Source organism: Schistocerca americana, chromosome 5, assembly GCF_021461395.2.
Source record: "Schistocerca americana isolate TAMUIC-IGC-003095 chromosome 5, iqSchAmer2.1, whole genome shotgun sequence".
Classification (NCBI taxonomy): Eukaryota; Metazoa; Arthropoda; class Insecta; order Orthoptera; family Acrididae; genus Schistocerca; species Schistocerca americana.
Window position 1 is genome coordinate 366,118,880 of NC_060123.1, and position 21,888 is coordinate 366,140,767.

Sequence of the window (21,888 nt, forward strand, 5' to 3'; positions counted from 1 at the left end):
ATTTCATCTTCATCTACATCCTCTTCCATTTCCATAATATTGTCCTCAAGCACATCGCCCTCGTATAAACCCTCTATATACTCCTTCCACCTTTCTGCTTTCCCTTCTTTGCTTAGAACTGGGTTTCCATCTGAGCTCTTGATATTCATACTAGTGGTTCTCTTTTCTCCAAAGGTCTCTTTAATTTTTCCTGTAGGACGTATCTATCTTAACCCTAGTGAGATAAGCCTCTACATCCTTACATTTGTCATCTAGCCATGCATGCTTAGCCATTTTGCACTTCCTGTCAATCTCATTTTTGAGACGTTTGTATTCATTTTTGCCTGCTTCATTTACTGCATTTTTATATTTTCTCCTTTCATCAGTTAAATTCAACATTTCTTCTGTTACCCAAGGATTCTACTAGCCCTCGTCTTTTTACCTACTTGATCCTCTGTTGCCTTCACTACTTCATCACTCAAAGCTACCCATTCGTCTTCTACTGTATTTCTTTCCTCCATTCCTGTCAATTGTTCCCTTATACTGTCCCTGAAACTCTGTACAACCTCTGGTTTAGTCAGTTTATCCAGGTCCCATCTCCTTAAATTCCCACCTTCTTGCAATTTCTTCAGTTTTAATCTACAGTTCATAACCAATAGATTGTGGTCAGAGCCCACATCTGTCCCTGGAAATGTCCTACAATTTAAAACCTGGTTCCTAAATCTCTGTCTTACCATTATATAATCTGTCTGATACCTTTTAGTATCTCCAGGATTCTTCCATGTATACAACCTTCTTTTATGATTATTGAACCAAGTGTTAGCTATGATTAAGTTGTGCTCTGTGCAAAATTCTACCAGGCGGCTTCCTCTTTCATTTCTTAGCCCCACTCCATATTCACCTACTACGTTTCCTTCTCTCCCTTTTCCTACTCTCGAATTCCAGTCACCCATGGCTATTAAATTTTCGCCTCCCTTCACTACCTGAATAATTTCTTTTATCTCCTCATACATTTCTTCAATTTCTTCGTCATCTGCAGAGCTAGTTGGCATATAAACTTGTACTACTGTAGTAGGCATGGGCTTCGTGTCTATCTTGGCCACTATAATACGTTCACTATGCTGTTTGTAGTAGCTTAATCGCTCTCCTATTTTTTTATTCATTATTAAACCTACTCCTGCATTACCCCTATTTGATTTTGTATTTATAACCCTGTATTCACCTGACCAAAAGTCTTGTTCCTCCTGCCACCGAACTTCACTAATTCCCACTATATCTAACTTTAACCTATCCATTTCCCTTTTTAAATTTTCTAACCTACCTGCCCGATTAAGGGATCTGACATTCCATGCTCCGACCCGTAGAATGCCACTTTTCTTTCTCCTCATAACGACATCCTCTTGAGTAGTCCCTGCCCGGAGATCCGAATGGGGGACTATTTTACCTCCGGAATATTTTACCCAAGAGGACGTCATCATCATTTAACCATACAGTAAAGCTGCATGCCCTCGGGAAAAATTACGGCTGTAGTTTCCCCTTGCTTTCAGCCGTTCACAGTACCACAACAGCAAGGCCGTTTTGGTTAGTTTTACAAGGCCAGATCAGTCAATCATCCAGACTGTTGCCCCTGCAACTACTGAAAAGGCTGTTGCCCCTCTTCAGGAACCACACGTTTGTCTGGCCTCTCAACAGATACCCCTCCGTTGTGGTTGCATCTACGGTACGGCTATCTGTATCGTTGAGGCATGCAAGCCTCCCCACCAACGGCAAGGTCCATGGTTCATGGGAGGGGAATTTCTTGCATAAAGGTAAAAATCATGCAGTTGACCTGATATTAATTGTTATTTTTCCAAGTGTAACAAATGCTGGGTTGGTTCACAGCTGATCTCTGTTTCTGAGGATCTTGACATCGATGGGAAATTAGATCTTTTACAAGCATAACTCTGTGTGCATATTTCTTATAGTTTTGTTGCCTTTTAACTGATATTATGTCCTCATAGTCCTTGTATTTTGTAATTGGATCTCTTTTAATGCACTGACATGAACCTCTCTGTTTTATCTCTTGATATATTTTCTGGTTTATCAGTACTTAAAAACGTATATTCTTGTCTAAAGATGGAAATCCAGGTCTGGTACCTCAAACTTCCCAGCGAAACTGACATACTGGTTCTTTCATCAGCCTTTGTTGGATTGTGGTTTGAAAACATGAGCACGGCATAAAATTACTTAACTACGTTATTCATAATTTTTTGAGGACAACAGACTTGAAAGCACGTGCATAGCAACATCTATGAACACTTGTGACATTACATGGCTGTAAAATTGGAATCTCAAGATGCCCCCTCAATTTTCACAAACAGTTTGAGAGTTAAATCTTAAACTTGTGGTTCTAGGATCAAGGTCCAAATCCATTAACATATTTCTTGTGCTTTGATGCAGGAAGAATCTTCATCAGTACATCAGCCATTGTATCTTCTGTTGGATGATATTGCAGTTTCAGTGGATACTCTTGTAGAACTTGCTGTATGAAGTGATATTTTATATGAATGTGCTTTGTCGTTAAATGAAAAACTGACTGATTGACATTGAAAAGGGTGATGTATGATTGTTTCTCTAAACCCAGCTCCTTCATGAATGTTGACAGGTAGACCACTTCCATTGCTGCTTCATTGAGGCTCGTGTACTCGGCTTCAGTTGATAAAAGAGCAATGGCTCTGCTTGTGTGAACACCATGAGATTGCTAATCTTGATGAAGTGAAGTAGTAGCCAGTTTATGGCCTTCTATCAACACTGGAACTTCCCCAATCAGCATCTGCAAAACATAAGATTCCTTCCTTATCCTTTTTGCTGGTCAGTTCCCTGTCTATGGGTCCTTTGAGGTATCTAAGCCTTTTGCCAGGAACAAAATTATGGCTATTATTGTACTGGCATAGCTTATTTACCACGTAGCATAAGTCGGTTCAAGTACAGTGGTGATGTACATCGGTGCTTCTTCCAGGTCTCCGTATTTGTAGCTGTTGCACCCAACTTGCTCCCAGTTGTCAATGGAGCTTGCACTCATCCATTTCGAATCAGTGTAAAACTTGTCTGAAATAGCCATTTTGACATAATGTAATTTTGTCAACAAATTGGTTTACCTCAGTGCCCAGATAGCATCTTATGGCACCAAGATCCTTGATATTAAGTCTGGCAGAGAACTCACTCTTCATTTGTTTCCTCCTTTCGGAGTCTGCTGAAAAGATAATAATGTCATCTACATAAAGGAGTAGGAAGACTGGACATTTTCTTATAATATTTAAAAGACATGTGGCTCCGAATTGATGTTATGGTCGCATTCAACTTGGCATGCTACCGGTGACCAGCTTTGTGCCGCACGTAAATGGCTTTTATAAGTTTACACCCTTTATCACCAGATTCCAATATTTGGAGCACGTCACTTGCCTTCTTGGCTATGATTGTCTTTCTCCGCCTCTCTCGTCTTTTGTAATGCTCTACCGGCAAGTCCAAGAGCCTCGTGAATATTTCTGTGTCAGTTCTGCAATTGAGAAATGCAGTGGTGATATGCAGTTGAGAGAGACACAAGTCAAATTTGACTGAGAGAACCATGAGTAATCTAAGTGATTCACTGCTTGTAACTCAGAGAGAATGTTTCTCCAAAGTCGTCGCCTGGTGCAGCTATTTTGCTTTTCTCCTCAGTAAATATCCATCACTATTTTATTTATTCCTCAAAACAGTCCTACAGTCACTTACCGTTTTATTTGTTTATCTGTCTGCAATGTCTGCTGTATCATTTTTCACTGGTGACCTAATTTCATCATACATAGCTTTCAACCACTCTTGATAATCTGAACCACATAATGGATTGTTGACATTGACTTCTGTTGCAAAGTTAATATCAAGAACTGAAACATTTGATGAGTCTACATAGAGGAACTCTGAGTCAAGTTTAAAAAAATAGTTGACTATGCACAGGATAGATATGTACCCAGTAGAACAGTTCATAATGGGAGGGAACCTCTGTGGTATACATCACTGTGAAGAAAATTTTAAAGAAACAGAGATACTGCATAATAGTTGTAAAACAAAGCATAGGGCTATCGATAGAGAGATGCTGAATGAAACACATTTAGCTGTCAAGAGAGCAATGTGTGATGCCTTCAATGACTACCATAAGAGAATATTTTTCAAGTGATCTGTTGCTGAACTCAGAGAAATTCTGGTCATTTGTAAAGGCTGTTAGTGGTACCAAAGTTAGTGTCCAGGCCCTAGTGAATGAGAGAGGAACTGAAACTGAGGATAGCAAAGCAAAAGCTGAAATTATTAACTCTGCTTTCAAATGTTCCTTTACAAAGGAAATCCCAGGAGATTTGCCCTAACTTTGCCCTCGTACCATTGAAAAGATGAATGAAATAAGTATTAGTGTCAGTGGTATAGAGAAACAGCTGAAATCGATAAAACTGAAAGCTCTAGGACTTCATGCAATCCATGTCAGATTTTATACTGAATATACAGCTGAGTTAGCCCCACTTCTAAGTATAATCAATCGTAGATCCCTTGAACAAGAAACCTCGCCCAGTTCTTGGAAAAAGGCACAGGTCACACCCGTATACAAGAAGGGCAGTATAAGTGATTCACAAAACTACGGTCTAATATCCATTATATCGATTTGTCGTAGAATCTTAGAATATATTCTGAGCTCATACATAACGAGCTATCTCTAACAGAATGACCTCCTCAATGCCAACCATCATGGATTTCAAAAACAGATCATGTGAAACGTAACTCGCACTTTTCTCACATGACATACTGAAAGCTTTGGATCAAGGCAATCAAGTAAATGCTGTATTTCTTGATTTCCAAAAAGCATTTGACTCAGTACCACAGTTATGCTTATTCAAAAGAATTATCATATGGGGTATCAAGTAAAATTTGTGACTGAATTAAGGTTTTTCTGGTAGGGAGGATGCAACATGTTATCTTGGATGGACAGTGTTCGTCAGAAGTAACTTCGAGTGTGCCCCAGGGAACTGTGTTGCGACCCTTGCTGTTCATGTTGTATATTAATGATCTTGCAGATATTAATAGTAAAACCAAGCTTTTTGCAGATGATGCAGTTATCTGTAATGAAGTACTATTTGAAAGAAGCTGCATAAATATTGAGTCAGATCTTAATAAGATTTCAAAGTGGTGCAGAGATTGCCAACTTGCTTTAAATGTTCAGAAATGTTAAATTATGCACTTCTCAAAACACACAAACTTAGGACTATAATATCAATAAGTCAGTTGGAATCAGCCAACACATTGTAGGGATATGAAATGGAATGATCAGATAGGTTCAGTTGTGGGTAAAGCAGGTGGTAGACTTCGGTTTATTGGTAGAATATTGGGAAAGTGCAATCAATCATCAACAAAGGAGATTGCTTACAAATCACTTGTGCGACCTGTTGCAGAATATTGCTCAAGTGTGTAGGACCCATACCAGATAAGACTAACAGGGAATATTGAACGTATACAGAGAAGGGCAGCACAAATGGTCACAGGTTTGTTAATCCATGGGAGAGTGTCACAGAGATACTGAAGGAACTAAACTGGAAGACCCATGAAGATAGGCATAAACTGTCCTGAGAGAGTTAGTTAACAAGGTTTTAAGAACCAATTTTACTCTAGTCAAATACTACATCCCCCTGCATATTGCTCTCCTAGGGGCCATGAGGATAAGATTAGAGTAATTACTGCATGCACAGAGTCATTCAACCAATCATTCTTCCTGCATTTCATAAATGAATGGAACGGGAAGAAATCTTAATAACTCGTACAATGAGACATACCCCTACCATGCACCTCACGGTGGTTTGCAGAGTATAGCTGTAGGTGTAGTCTACATGTGGCAGAAACTGTTGAGCAGGTGTCATCATTGGGGATGAATTCTTGGCCTGCAGTGATCGGAAGCCCACATACCTTAGTTGGATGCCCCCTTTCCCATGTCTACACTAGCTTTGATCTTCCACCTCCAAGTTTTGTCGTCATGTTGAACTCATTGCTCACAGGCACAATAAGTATTTCTTCAAACCATTGAATTTTTCATTGTCTAGCAATGATTCCGATTCAGTGTTTTTGTCACCAATGAAATCTCCTGGCCCTGAATTTATTTTGTGATGCCCTCTCTTTGGTGGTGATCTGGTTCTTCTTCATAAGTTTGTTCGGGCTCAAAACTGTCATGATCAAGGAACCTCACATCTCTTGACGTGTGAATCCTATGATCTCTTGGTACCCACACACAACAGTCTTTCAGTCAGAGTAGTGTACAAAAATCCCTCCTTTGCCTTTAGTATCAAACTTTCTGTGCTTGGCGATTTATCCTGGATGACATTTTGACCAAATGCACGAAGATCAGATAGGTCAGGTTTTCTCTTCAGCCATTTTTTGTATGGAGTTCCATCAGACAATCCTTTGGTTGAGCAAAAATTTCGGCTGTAGTCAGCTATGTTGATGGTTTCAGAACAAAATGATGTTGGTAGTCCTGGCTCGAGCAACATATAATGACCCATTTTGACCTACAAATGGCCTGATTTTTCAACTAGGTTTTTGAATTCAGCATATTTGTTGGCACCTTCTCCTTTGTCAGAGATATAGATGGTCATCTACAAAGGTAAAAAGGAAAAAGAAAAAAAAATCTTGCACTGTCTACGTTTACATCTACATACATACTTTGCAGGCCACCTTATAGTGTATGGCTAATTATTTCCATTCCATTTGCTAATAGAATAAGGGAAAAATGACTGTCTGCAAGCATCCATATGGGCCCTAATTTCACTTGTCTAATCTTCATGGTCCTTATGCAAAATTATAGTGACAATAGTAGAATCTTCCCTCCAAGGATTCCCATATGATTTTACAAAGCATCTCCATAATACTTGCATATTGATCGAACCGACTGGTAAAAAAATCTAGCAGCATGTCTCTGATTTGCTTTTATGTCTTCCTACCTGTTGGGGATCCCAAACACTCACGCAGTACTCAAGAATGGGTTGCACCAGAATTTATATGCCATCTCTTTTATAGATGAGCTACACTTTCCCAAAATTCTCCCAATAAAATGAAGTTGAGCATTTGCCTTCACTACTACCAACCTGATGTGGTCATTCCATTTTGTATCGCTTTGCAATGTTATGCCAAAATATTCTGTATTTGAACATTATCGAATTGTTTTTCCTACTTATCTGCAGTAACATACATTTTTCTACACAAACTAGAAATTTTGATTGAGTCATCTTGTATCCTCGTACAGTGATTCAACTTTGACACCTTACCATACACCACAGCATCATCAGCCAAACAATCGCAGATTGCTGCCCACCCTGTTTGCCAAATAATTTATGTATGCGTTCCAGGACACCCCTGACAATAGCCTTGTCTCTGATTAAAAGTCGCTGCTAAGGGCAATTTACTGGGTTCTATTACATAAAAAGTCCTCGAGCTACTAAGATATCTGGGAACCTAATCCGTATGCTTGGACCTTCATCAACAGCCGGCAGTGGCGCAACGTGTCAACTTCTTTCCAGATATTTAGGAATATGGAATCTGCCTGTTGCCCTCCATCCATGGTTTTTAGGATATCATGTGAGAGAAGGGCAAGCTGAGTTTCACCAGAGCAATGCTTTCTAAATCTGTGATGATTTGTGAACAGAAGCTTTTCCATCTCAATGAAATTTATTGTATTAGACCTGAGAATGTGTTCAAGAAACCAACTTGGAAATTTCTTTCATTGGCCCACAGACATCAGAGACAATTAACTCCACAACGGAATGTCTGTGATTTTTCCTTAAAGAAATATAGAGCTTCTGGTGAGATTGGGATCACTGAACTTGAAACCTATTGCATATTTGTTTTTGAGCATTTTGATCATATCTCACAAATTCAAGTGGTCTAATCGAGCTTCTCGCTTTTCGTAACTTTTGGCTCAGCAACGGTTCACACCTTTGGATCATTTTCTGGTAAATGAAACCAGCTACGCACTCATTTTGCAATCGCTTTGACGTTACCATTAGTATTTCATATAAATGCATGATTTTTCTCAAATGTCGATGTCTACAACTTTTGCTGCTGAAATGAGATTTGTGCAGAGTTTTGGCACATATAAAGTGTTTTTCAGCATTATAGAGTTGGCGTCATTTGCTGCAATTGGGAAGTGTATGTCACCTTGAGGTGTTACTAGCGTAGCGCTATTGTCTGCAAGTATTAATTCTCTTGCATTTCTGTCACATGTATAAACACTTTTGGATTGTTGCACATGCGTGATGTGATGCACTGTCTACACACAAAAAAATACTAGATTCATAAACTTCAGAGCAGGCTCATTCATAGAGAAACAACAATGAGCTTTGTCGACTTTGTTCTCAACTCTCACAGAGTTTCTTCTTGAAAAAACACACATTTTCCTTGTGTCCTTTCTTGTTACAAAAGCTGCAGTTTTATGTTGATTTTCCCACTTTATTTTTGCTTTGATTTTTGTTCCAATTTGTCACTGTCACTCACAGCACTTTTTCACTAGTTCACAAAACGTTTACCTGCTTTAACAAACATTGTAACACTTACATTTTCACTAGCTTTCTGAATCCTTACATTGTGTTCTTCAGGATTTTTGCTTTTAGTGGCTCAACATCTAGTTGAGCGTCATGGGATTCAGTAGCACATCTAACATTGTGATTACTACCTGAAAGACTGTAGAGCATCACTATTGGCAATAGATCACTGTTTGTCGACATCCATTGCTTGTAACTCGTCCACAGCATCGAAGAATTCAGTAAGGTGATGATTTACATCATCACTAGGTTTCATTTAAGAAATGTGATGGTGCATGAGGCTTTTGAGCATCTTGCATTGGGTGCATAATTGATTCTATTTTAAACCATACTTTATGTGATGTAATGCAGTGTTTTACTTTCTTCGGCTCGCTGGGAATGGTGGATCAAACCAAGTGTACTTTTCTGTCAGTCACGAGCCATGCTCTTTACACAGCTTTTGCAATAGTGATCATTTGTCCTTTGCCAGTCACTGCGGGTTGCAGTATGTCTCCAGATACACATTGCCATGTATGATTTTTTTTTTTATGAGTAGTGCTTCTAATTGTATTCTCCATGTGTTGAGATTATTGCATGACAGCGTTTCCAGTCAAATTCCATGTGCAGCAGTCATATGTGGTATATTTGTCATGTTACTGAACTTGTGTATTCCCACACTTTTAAGCTTACAAATTTAGTTTTGTATAATCGAAAAATGTCACTTTTACTGATCACATGATCTTAGTCCATAACCTTTTAGGGTTGTGGTTTGAAAATACAGGGACAACATGTAATTACTGGACTACTTTATTCATAATTAACCATGTGGAGGATAACACAGAACTGAGAACAGCAGAATTGAAAGTGTGCACATAGCAACATCTACGGACGCCAATGATATTTTCATGGCAGTAAAATTTTAATCTCAGCAGCTTTCCCTGTTCAAGTCACTATCCAAAAAATTGCCTTACTGTTCTTCATTCCAAGACATTGTCTTATATGAATATTACGATCTGCTTTGTGCTGTTAAAAACATGGCTGCCAGCTTCATTCTTGTGGCGGGTGGAAATGATAGGTTATGCTTTGACTTTACAGCTGACAGCCTTGGCAAGTGCAAGAGTTCTAATGACATAAACTTAAGTTTTCCTCATGAAAGACGAAAAGATGTATGTATATAAATTTCCTTGACAACAGGTTTTCCTCATGCTCTTATTTCTGGAATAAAAATGAGCATTAGTTGCACAATTTACATCCTGTTTTATTCTGCCGTAAATGCACATAAGTACCAGTGCACAAATGGCTCGAAAGGATATAGATATCTTGTACTGTAACTACTTTCAAGCAGTCTTAACTTTTTGTGTTTCTAATTCACAGATGGGTTATTGTAAAATTGCATGACACTCTTATGTTAGATTTAAAACATTTGAAGAAGACTTCTGTTTTATCTAAATTAACTAAGGATTTGCTTATGTGATAAGTGTGCCCCACATGTGTTGCAAGAGGTGGAGCTACTGTATTCGCTGTGAGCACCAAATCTTTCATGAGGACATTACTGTACAAATGATTTCAGTTGTCCTGCTTGATTAGTGTTTGAGCTCAGTGTTTGAAGCGTCATTTCCACCCTCCTCACAAAAACACCAGGCGTTGTTTACGCAGCCACAAATTGTAAATTTTTTTCACCTTTTATAATATATGTTAGTTCCATACCTGTTTTACCAAGTATTTCATACAAATCTGTACCATGGCTAAACTCCTAGAATGTAGCATAAGTATAAATAAATTGTGGTCTGACCCAACTGGATCACTTAAGTGTATTCTTTCAGCACCCTCGTAGGCGACGGTTACTGGAGGACTATGAAGTTCCAGAATACTTCCAAGATGACTTATTCCAGCATGCTGGAGAAGAGCGTCGTCCCCCCTATCGTTGGTTTGTCATGGGACCAGCTAGATCAGGCACTGGTATTCATATTGATCCACTTGGAACATCTGCTTGGAATGCTCTGATATCTGGTCACAAAAGGTTTGTTGCTTCTTCCTTTCATAAATATTAACATATCCCAAATTGTTCATGAGGTATAGCACTGTAGATAGAGGTCTGCACAGATGCAGACTTCCCCAGTAATAATATGTTTGTTTGCTTAGCTGTCTTTCACAGCAGCAATTACAATAATTTTTATTGTTTTTTTCTGTCTTATGCTAACTGCAAATAATAATTTTTTTGCCAGGTGCATTTAGCTTTCATTTCTAAAGCATTTTCAGTGGGCACAGTATATTTGCTTCTTGTGTACATATTCTGCAAACCACTGTTTTTCCTTCGTTGTTAGAAATGACTAAAGAAAACTGTGATTCTTCAACTTCTCCCTGCGTATTTCTTGCTCGAACAGTCCACGGGTGTACTGCCGGTCGATAGTGTCCAATGGGCACAATATTTCAGCACTCAGACATGTCGCCGTCGTCAGGTGCGCTGACGAACTAAGCTCCTGAGGGCGGGTGGCCGTCCTAAATCCCCTTCCCCTGCGAGGCGTTCTCTCCACGGTCCTCGGCCGCGCGTCGGCGATCGCTGAGAGGCTGGCATCGGCATCTGTGGTGGTGGCGTCGGTGTAACTGCCTCTTCCGTCCTGGTCACTCATTCGTTTCCTTTGCTGAGCCTCTTTTTAATTTGACTCAGCCCAATTGTCAGCAACATTAGGGCACCTACATATTTGCTGGCCAAATACCTGGCAGAACTACTAAGCCCTTACGTGGGTAAATGCCCTCATCACATTCGGAATTCTATGGATTTCATAAAACGTCTCAAGAACTTCAAGCTGAAAGACTCAGATATCGTAGTGAGTTTTGACGTTGATTCATTATTCACCAGGGTGCCTCTTCGAGAGTCAGTTGAGCACATTGCACAGAAATTTTCGTCTGTGGTCGCGAATTTCTGTATGGAGTATTTCGAGGAGGAAGCTTTGGCATCATCCAAATGAAAACCTACTTGTTTTCTACGTTATGTTGATGACACATTCGTGATATGGCCCCATGGAAGGGACAAGCTCCTAGACTTATTTACATACCTGAACTCCATAATCCGAATATCAAATTCACTCTGGAGACCGAAGCAGAAGGAAGTTTACCATTCCTGGACGTCATGGTCAAAAGAAGAGCGGATGACATCCTGGGCCATGAGGTATACAGGAAGAAAATGCACACCGACCTGTATTTGCATGCAAATAGCTGCCACCACCCTTCACAGAGGAATGGGGTACTAAAAATACTGGTGCACAGGGTGCGCACCATCTCGGACGCAGAGTGTCTGCCCCATGAGCTTAAACACCTCAAAACTGTATTTCGGAAAAACGGGTACTCGGAATGGCAGATCAGACGTGCACTCCGCCCCACCTCTACAGTACAGCGTGTGGAGATGGACGAAGTCACGGAGGAAGAGATAGCCACCACCTATATACCGTATGCTGGCGCGCTATCGGGGAAAATAGGACGAATATTGAGGAAACACAGAGTAGAAGCTGTCTTTTGCCTGCCCAATAAAACATTAACATTATTGGGAAGTGTCAAAGACGATCTTGGTTTGCAGAAGGCTGGCATATACCAGATTCCCTGTGAGTGTGGGAAGACCTACATTGGACAGACAGTGCCCACCATCTAAGATCGTTGCCGATAACATCAGAGGCACACTCGACTTATGTACCCCAGCAAGTCGGCAGTCACAGAGCACTGTTTGTCCGAAAATCACGAAATGGACTACCAACATACCAGGGTCTTGGCAAAGACATCTAAATACTGGGACAGCATCGTTAGAGAAGCTATCGAAATTCGCACCAGGGACGGACTAATCAACAGAGGTTGTGGCTATAACCTCAGCAAGGCACGGGAACCAGCACTGAGTCTAATTAAAAAGAGGCTCAGCAAAGAAAACGAACGAGAGACCAGGGCAGACGAGGCAGTTACACCGATGCCACCAAAGACGCCGACACCAGCCCCTCAGCAATTGCTGATGCGCGGACCATGGCACGGAGAGAACGCCTCGCGGGGGAAGGGGATTTAGGACGGCCGCCCACCCTCAGGAGCTCAGTTCATCTGCGCACCTTACGATGGCGACATGTCTGATCGCCGAAATATTGTGCTCGTTGGACACTATGGACCGGCAGTACACCCGTGGACTGTTCGAGCGCTAAAGAAAACTGGTTTTACATTTACTCGTGGCAGTTTTCCCCTATTCAGTTCTTCTTTTTGTTAAGCTGCATTGATGTTTTTTCTCCACACTTTTGTAAAACTTCAGAAGACCTCCATGTGTATTGGGGGGGAGGGGGTGGGGTGAGAGCACTTAAACCGGAAAAAGAATGGTACTTTTTCAAAAGCCACTGAAGTGCTTTGTGCTTACATGTATCTGAGTGCCTCCCATCAATCATCTGTTTGTGTGTGGTGGCCTTTGCTCATTTCTGTTTAATAACGTAAAATAATTGAATAAATTTTTATTAATAGTAACAAGTGTGCTGAAAGCAATTAATGTAAACAGTCTACAACAGTATTCCAAGATGCTGGTAGAGTTTCTGTCTGGGTGAATTTTTCCCATTGTGGAAGTATTATTAACCCAGATAACCCTGACGTCCTTCTGGAAGGACGACGTAACTCACTGTTGAAATTACTTATTTTTGCGAATAACGGACTGTGACAAATTGTTACATTAAGTAGGCAGAATCAGTTGTGCGCTGCGACAGTCAATTTGACGCTGTCGTTCATAGTGAGTGAGAAACTGTGTCTTGAAAATAGGGCCGATTTTACCATCGACGAACTGACTGACCTTGTCATCGATGGGTATGTATATTTTCTTTCATATTGCGTCAATAATTCTGAAACTTGTCATATAATATCTTAAAGAATTAACCTATATTATTTATGGGTTCATATTATGATTGAAAGTTTTCGTCAGTTGTAATTCAATAATGTTTTCAACCATCCTTCCAGAAGGAAGTCAGGGTAATATGTTGTCATTTTGTATTCACAGAAAACAATATACACTTATGGAAATTTTGGACATGCTAGAATCAAAAGATGAGGAAATACGTAATACTGGTGTGAATGTAACATTACACCTCCTCTAAATTCAACTGTTGACGTAACAGGTGAAGATTTGGGTGCTGAAGAAAATCCAAGTGTAGATAAATTACCAGCAAGTCAGCTCAATGCTACTGCGCTACATGACCTAAAAGAGAGGGGCGTGGAAGTAACGGGAACAATAAGAGGAAACAGAGTTAAGAATTGTACTCTATCACCTATAGACAAAATGATAAAAGAAAATAGAGGATCATATGAAATTTGTTCTGACTCAGCATCTGGGATTTCAATTGTACGTTGGAATGACAACAATGTTGTTACTGTAGCCACCAACTTTGACAGAGTGCAACCACTACGCTCTGTAGCAAGATTTTCCAGGGAAAAAAAGAAAAGGATTAGCGTGCTTCAACCTAACTTATTACACTCCTACAATTCTCATATGGGAGGCATAGATCGAGCTGACACTGATGCTCCATAAGAAGGAAAAAGTGGTATTTCCCGATCATTGCACATTTTATAGACATTGCAGAGCAAAATGCCTGGAATCTTTACAAGCACAACGAAGAACCCATAGATCATCTGACATTTCGTCATCGAATTGTCACTGCAAATCTTGAAAGTAACAAAAGAGTCACTACCAGCAGAGGACGTCCTAGTAAGAGGGCAAAACTAGATTCTAGATTTGATGGAAGAAAACATTATGTTGCTGAATTACCGACGGACGAGATAACAAAAAAGAAGAAGCAGCTGAAATGTCGAACTGGCCACAAAAAAACTACCACTATGTGCGTAAAATGTGACAACCACTTCACGTTTGTTGCTTTTTGTCTTATCATACTAGTGCATAAAATATGTGTATAGGTTATTTTCTTTGTTTTTTGTATTTATTAGCTGTTTTAGCCCATAATTCAAATTTATTTATGTTTATTTGAAAGTGTAAAAACCAAAACAAGTTAATTGTACAATGTCCTTCTGGAAGGACGTCCATTTTTGGAAATACTAAATAAAAATAAATACTCAAAAATGTTTTTACTTTCTTCCTTACAACCTTGTGAATGAATGTAGATAAGATATAAATCAATTTTGAAAAACAAATAATTCAGGACTATCTGGGTTAAGTAAACTATACTGATGAGTGGTTAAACTGCCCCCCCCCCCCCCCCTTTTTTTTTTTTGCTCGGAACCTTTTGTGAACATTTTATGTAAAAATTAAATATCTATAATTTGGAGTAAATGGGCAGGAGAAGACGTGGGAATTGCTTGTATCACACAGTAAACTGGAATAATGGATTCAGAAGGGGAGTGGGACTGCAGCATGAGTGAAAGTGGCGGTGCATTTTGGGAAACGACTTACAAATGTTGAAGGTAGTGAGATTATGGAATCAAAGAATGTGTTTAAAGGAAAAACCGATCTACGTAATTCAGAGAAAGCTCGTATTGATTGAAGATCAAAATGATAAAAGTCGTGAAACAGCCATTCACATTGAAGTGTGAAGCATTTTGTGCTTGACAGTATGTTTCACCACTAGGTGGATCTACTTCATACTTAGCCACAGTTTTTGGTGGTGGCCTGGCCATACATAAGAGATGAGTAGTTGGTTGGTTGTCATGTCCACATAAATGACTGTGCAAAAGTTACAGCATTACTGGAATGTGATTCTTACTGCTTTCATACATGGTCCTACCTCTGATAGGGTAAGTCATCCTCTGATATGACCCATGGGGCAAGGGGTTGGGAGGAGGTGTGGCATAAGAGTAGACAGGGTGTTCTGTAGATTGTTTAGACAGTGGAAGTTACTTTGGAAGAGGTGGGAAGGATTGTGGGTTAAATGTTCATGTTCAGGTACAACAATAGGTAGTCAAAGTCGTGGCAAAGGGTGTTGTTAAGCTATTTGCCATGCGGAGCAATGAAGAGGTTGCCGCTTTGCACCTGATTTGTAGGGATGGTTGAAGGTTCAGGTTCATATGTGGAAATGCTGCAGGATCTCCAAAATGAATTTTTTTGCCTGCAGGGGAGATGCACTGGTTTTAAACCTTCTGGCAGGTTAAGACTATGTGCCAGACCGAAACATGAATCTGGGACGTTTGCCTTTCACAGGCAAGCATTCCTTTCTTCAAGGAATGCTTGGTCTGCAAGCCTCCAAGATATGTGGGAGAACTTCTGTGAAGTTCACAAAGTAGGTGATGTACCTGGGAGAAGTAAAGCTGTGAGGGTGGGTCATGAGGCATTAATCAGTTGAGCACTTTTCCATGAAAGGCAAAGGTCCCAAGCATGAGTCCCAGAAGTTGTGCAGGAGATCTATTTGCAAACTAGATTTGGAGCATTATGTCTTAGTAAGTCCTTCAGGGTACTGGGCATTACCTTTATCGTGGAACACACGCAACTTCTCCTGCAAGCACCAAAAATGTGTACTGGTGCCACACTCCTGTCCCATCCACTTCCTGGCTGGTCATCCCAGCCATCAGCCACTCTACCCTCCAACCTTCCCTCCTCTCCACATCTCCTCCTTCCTCTCACCCATTCCATCTGACACAGCCACAGTACACTGCAATGTAGTGTGTGTGTGTGTGTGTGTGTGTGAGAGAGAGAGAGAGAGAGAGAGAGAGAGAGAGAGAGAGAGAGAGAGAGAGAGAGAGAGAAGGGGGGGGGGGGGAACACTCTTGCTCTGAAATAGTACTTTGTTTGAAAGCTTTAGCAATGTTTTCTATTGTTTTGTTTGTGTGTTTATCAATCTTTCAACACCTGAGTTATATGGTGAGTTACAAGGTGTGTTTTTTGAGTAAGTACCGTTTTGAAATTAAAAAGAAGACGTGCTAAGATATCTCAATAATTTTATTTTTACATGAAAGCCTGTACCTTAATCTACTTTTCTACATAATTTCCATCAATATTGAGGCACTTGTCATAATGTTGTACCAGTTTTTGAATATCCTCCTCACAGAAGTCTGCCGCCTAACTTGTTAACCACTGCTTCACCACTGTTTTGACTTCGTCATCGTCTTGAAGACACTGACCACCCAGGTGTTTCTTCAAGTGCAGGAACAGATGATAGTCACTGGGTGCAAGATCGGGGCTGTACAGGGAATGATTTCGAGTTTTCCATAGAAAAGATGTGATGAGACCTTTGGTCTGATTCGCCACATGCGGACGGGCATTCTCTTGAAGCAAAACAATGCCCTTGCTCAACTTGCCACGTCTTTTGTTCTGAATTGAACGGCGCAGATTCTGCAATGTCTTACAATGAGCTGCTGCATTGGTTGTCTCATTACGAGGCAGAAATTCCACAAGCAATACTCCTTTTTTGTCCCAAAAAACTGTGCACATGATTTTGCGGGCAGAAATTGTTTGCTTAACCTTCAATTTTCTGAGTGAATCTGAATGCCACCATTCCATGGACTGTTGCTTTGATTCTCATGTGATGTAAGCCACCTATGTTTCATCGCCCATAACAATGTGGCTTAAAAAATCATCATTGTCATTGTGTACCGCACAAGGAAAGTCAATGCACTGTCTAAACATTTGGTTTTGTGCACATCCGTCAACATTTTCAGTGCCCAACTTGTGCACAATTTTCGGTAATTCAAGTGCTCAGTCACAATACCATACAAAACACTACGAGAAACATTAGGAAAGTCATCCAGCAATGAATATTGATCGCTTTTAGGCCTCTAGCACTAAGAAATCTTATAACAGCCCATACTTCACAGTCGGCGTGACTCAGGATTATCGGAGGCATCTTGAACACTCAGTACACAACGTAAATAAGGAAGAATCAGACTGTAATGGCGTCAGTATGTAGACAACAGATGTAGGTACCCAGTGTGCATGCGCAGAACGCCGACCGCAGTGCTGCGGTGTGGCAAAACGGTACTTACTTAAAAAACACTCCTCGTATTTTATATTGGCTGCTTACTTGCATTTTTTAAGCTTTCTGTTATTTTCCACATTGAAAGTTAAACATTCTGTACAAATTTTTATACATATTGTATACTTTATTTGAATTCCTTATCCCTATTAAAGCTATTCTTTCATGAGCATGGATTGTTTTTTATGTATTATTATAGATGGTGCCTTTTTCCAACTCATACACCACGTGAGTTACTTAAAGTAACTTCAGCAGATGGAGGCAAACAACGTGATGAAGCAATAACTTGGTTTACTGTGATATATCCCCGCACTCAGTTGCCAACGTGGCCAGCTGACTGCAAACCTGTGAGTATGGGATAGTCTGAGACTAGATGAGCCTCTCTTTCTCTCTACCTTGATATTAAATTTATGTAGCAAGTAACAATACCTATAGCAAAGACAGAAAGAAATATACGTATTTATAAATGATTGTTTTCTAATAAACTTTGTGTAAGCCTATCCAAGATTCATGTCACAACTTCAACAGTCTCTTTTGCAGCCCAGATTCCCCCTATGAGATTGCATCACATGGCCAGTTGGCTGAAAACGTAAATAAAATGCTAAAAATGCTAAGTACAATATTTAGATGTAACGTTTACCTATTTCAGCATTGTAGTATTGTCCTTAGTTGTTTATTGGTGCACTTGGCTTCTTTTCTCTTCGTAGCTTTTCACTGAGTGCACAGCCATCCTGCTGTAATTTGTATAACATTTGTGATGATGAGTGTCTAGCAATAAATGAACATCATCAGCTCATTTAACTTCCCATGGTAAATTGTTTCATCTTTGAAATTACTCATCGGAAGAGTTCCTCAGATTTGACACTTAACATGGCCATAGTTTTTAAGGATGAAATCAAACTGAAAATGTATTATCTTATAGCCCTACAGCTTTTATTCTTCATCAAATCTTTATAGTTATCTGAATTTGTACTTCAAGGAAGTTAACGGATACTTGAACAAAGTAATTACATGCTAAATTGTCACTGCCTGTAAGAACTTAAGTGAGATATCCATCCTTGATCAATTTGCATACATGCAGACCAACAAAAGCCCCTCCTCTGTTTTGATTTCATTGAGACAGGAAACTTTCTTACTAAAGGTACTAAAATGTATACAGCTATGAAACCAGTGGTTGGAAGATGGTGTCATCTAGTGGGCAGTTTACAATTAGTATTTTCCTTGTAAAGGATTGGCGATTGTTTGCATTGATTTCAAACGTTAAAACAGTAACTAGCAAACATCATGTTCACTGCCTTGCTGAAAAAATACACAATAAATGCTTAACTCGCAAGATAAAATTATTGATACAATGGAATTGCCTCTAAAGATACTATCACAGTGAGGAAACTGAGGCATGTGAAATACAACTTTAAAACGTCTATTCCATTCACCACCAATCACTCCGTTTCCACTTCTAAAGTAATTTTTGGCTGGAAAACATTTAGCGTTCAGTGAAGAGAGATGCAGTCGTACAGGTATTTTTCAGATTCTGCTGGATGGAATCTGTTTCCTAGAAAAGTACGGATAAAATAAATAGGCATAAAATGGCACTTTTACCAAAAAGAGTGTATTTTGACCAAAAAAAGTCTTTCAGTGCCAGCTGAGTTTCTAATTGTTCTCGAAGTCTCATTTAAAATTTCATTAAATCTTTTCCGACAGTATTGCTGGACCTGTAGGAGACTGTATATCTATTGCCATATTTGACTCTTACTCTGTCATTCTTATTTTTGTAGGCTCTTTACACTAAAAAGCAGGCTCTTTCAATGTACTATAAAGTCATTACATAAGACTTACATGTAATGAAAACGGAACTGTCAGTGGTGGGACATTCAAATGTTGATCTGCTCTCCTTTCCAACTTCATTCATGATGTCCTATGGTTAAACCAGGAACAAAGACCAGGACGAGATATTTAACATAAATTAGGGACACTCTTCAATATGGCCGCCAGTATTCAGATTAAAGACTTCCTTGGGATAGCAGAGTTAGCTGTTCATAAATTTGGCAAAACTTGTCAGGATAGTTCAAGTATTTGTAAGTCATACTGATTTGAACTATAATTGTCATACACAAATTTGCATTGTTAGCCACATTAGGCAGAAAAGTCCTCTACCATTTTTGCTTTGAGTGAGGTAATCTGATGTTCTTTGGCAAGCTAGTGTAGAAACATCACAAAATTGGCTAAGTGCAAAATGCTCACATTCATTTACATATACAGGTTGTAGCAGAACAAATGGGATATAAAAAGGATAGATCATCATAACATTTCAGAACAAATTATTAAAACATAAGCAGAAATCAAAGAAAAATACATGCCATTACACATCATATACTTGGTTCTGAATGTGACACCATATAGATGATTGCCATCATGTTCCATGCATTCCTCCAGTTGGCGAATGGTACACTCCATCATCCAATTCAGCAGGTTCAGTGAGATCTCCTCCACAACTGCAAGGAATTTTAAGTTCCACCACAGTATGAGGATGTGTAGTCATACACTTCACTTTTCAACTATAGTGGCCAGTGAATGCCTGCAAATCGGGAACTCTCTTGACCAGGAAAAAGATGTTGTAAGATGTTCAAGGATTGGCAGGCCGTATGAGCTGTTGTCCAGTCCTGTTGGAACAAAACATCACTGTTCCACCTAAGAAGGGGCAAGTTATTTATCATTTGGACACAGCTATTTCTAGTAACTGTTACTGCACATCTATGAAGCTCCTCAATAAAATATGGACCAATGATGCTAAATGAAGCCACACAACACGACACAGTCGTATGTTTAGAGCACAGGGATTTTTCATGCAGCTGACTAGGGTTACCCGGGCTGCGGTGCCTAGTGCTTGCAATTCTGTTTGTTTACACTACTAATCTAGGTGAAAATGAGCCTCATCTAACTTCAGTATGATGTTTCGCATCTGCAGGTAGGCTGATTTGTTTCAGGAAGCAAAAGGTGAAGGTTGGTTGAACAACTTTGTCTTGTTTGTTTAGTTTCTGTGTGATGTGCAGTTTGTATGGGTGGAAATGAAGGTTATCATGGATGGATCTGCAGGGAATGATCTGACATTGTTAGCACCAAGGCATGTCTGCCAGCAGAACAATGAGGACTTTGGATGGGTACGTGTGTGCAGTGTGCTGTAGGACTTTTCTTCTCTGCTCAGGATGCTTTAGTGCTGAATTATTGCACCCACTGTACAACTGTCTGATGATTTCAGACTTTATCGTAACATTTCAACTTGAAATGATGATGAAAGAGTAACTGAGCTGTGATGGGAGACTCATTATTTTTTTAACCCATTTGTGGGCAAAATTACTGTGGAATTATTTTTAATAAGTGGAAAGCAGTTAGTAATTAATAGATATATATATTAATCATATAAAATGTCAGATTTGCTGCATTTGTTAAGGGGGGTCCATACAATGAAGTGGGGAGTATTCTTCCCATGGCCCTTCTTTGCAGTTAAAAAATAAAAGAAAAATTTGTAATACATCTCATATTAATTTGAAAAATTTACTTGTTTGTTCCAATTACTTTTCACAATTATTTGCCATGAAATTTCCTAAAACATGGGTCAATACAAAGTGGTATTTGACAGTATGTACAAACACAACATGTGTGTTTTCTGCTGCTTTGGTACTACAATAACAGCACCTCCTGTAGGTTTCTCTTAAAATAGGTTGGTGTGTTCTCCCACAGCCGCAAGACGAACATCTTCAGGTACTCTGACTTTTTGTGCCAGAAAAACAGACTTCTGGCCTTGTCTTTTCCAGGATGAGAAGCCAGCAATCAGTTGCCTGGCTAGAAGGATTCTGTATGTCAGCTGATCATGCTGTCAACCTTCTCGTTTACTTATTTTCCATAATAAAAAACTGTTTACTTTGGCAACATCCACTAGGAAATAAAATATTGTGAGCCACCATTTCACAGAGCATCTGCCAAGAGTATACTTTCTCGTAGTTGGTCAAATTTATCTACTCCGCCCATTATTTTATTGTATTCTACCACAACTTCAGGACATGGAATCTCTGTACTAGGTCCAAACTTGTCTTTTCTCTTCGCCACTGTTGTCATTCTTGGGTCTTGAATAAATTACAAGAAAGTGACTGGACAGTTAGCCATCCACTTAACAGCATAAATGGCTCCTCTCGTATCAAACTGGATCTCACCTCTCCCCAATTTGATGTTCTCCTTCTTAATTTTGGGTAAATCTTTTCTCTTTGTCTTGACAGTCCAGAAGCTTACACACCCTTCTTCAAAAGTACTGCCATCAATTTCACAGTGGCAAGAATATTATTTTTATTTGGTATTTTCTTTGTTAGATCTAACACAACCCTTTCACACAATGTCATAGTACTATTTGTTTTACACTTGCCTGTGTAAACATC

General features: G+C 39.6%; 1 protein-coding gene across 1 annotated transcript in view; it reads left to right on the forward strand.

Annotated features, from left to right (window-relative positions):
- Positions 1-21,888, forward strand: part of LOC124615578 (bifunctional arginine demethylase and lysyl-hydroxylase JMJD6) — a 136,869-nt gene that overhangs the window by 64,159 nt on the left and 50,822 nt on the right. The window contains exons 4-5 of the mRNA XM_047143563.1: positions 10,364-10,560; positions 17,661-17,808. Coding sequence (XP_046999519.1) covers positions 10,364-10,560; positions 17,661-17,808 — 345 coding nt within the window. The remainder of the gene's footprint in view (positions 1-10,363; positions 10,561-17,660; positions 17,809-21,888) is intronic.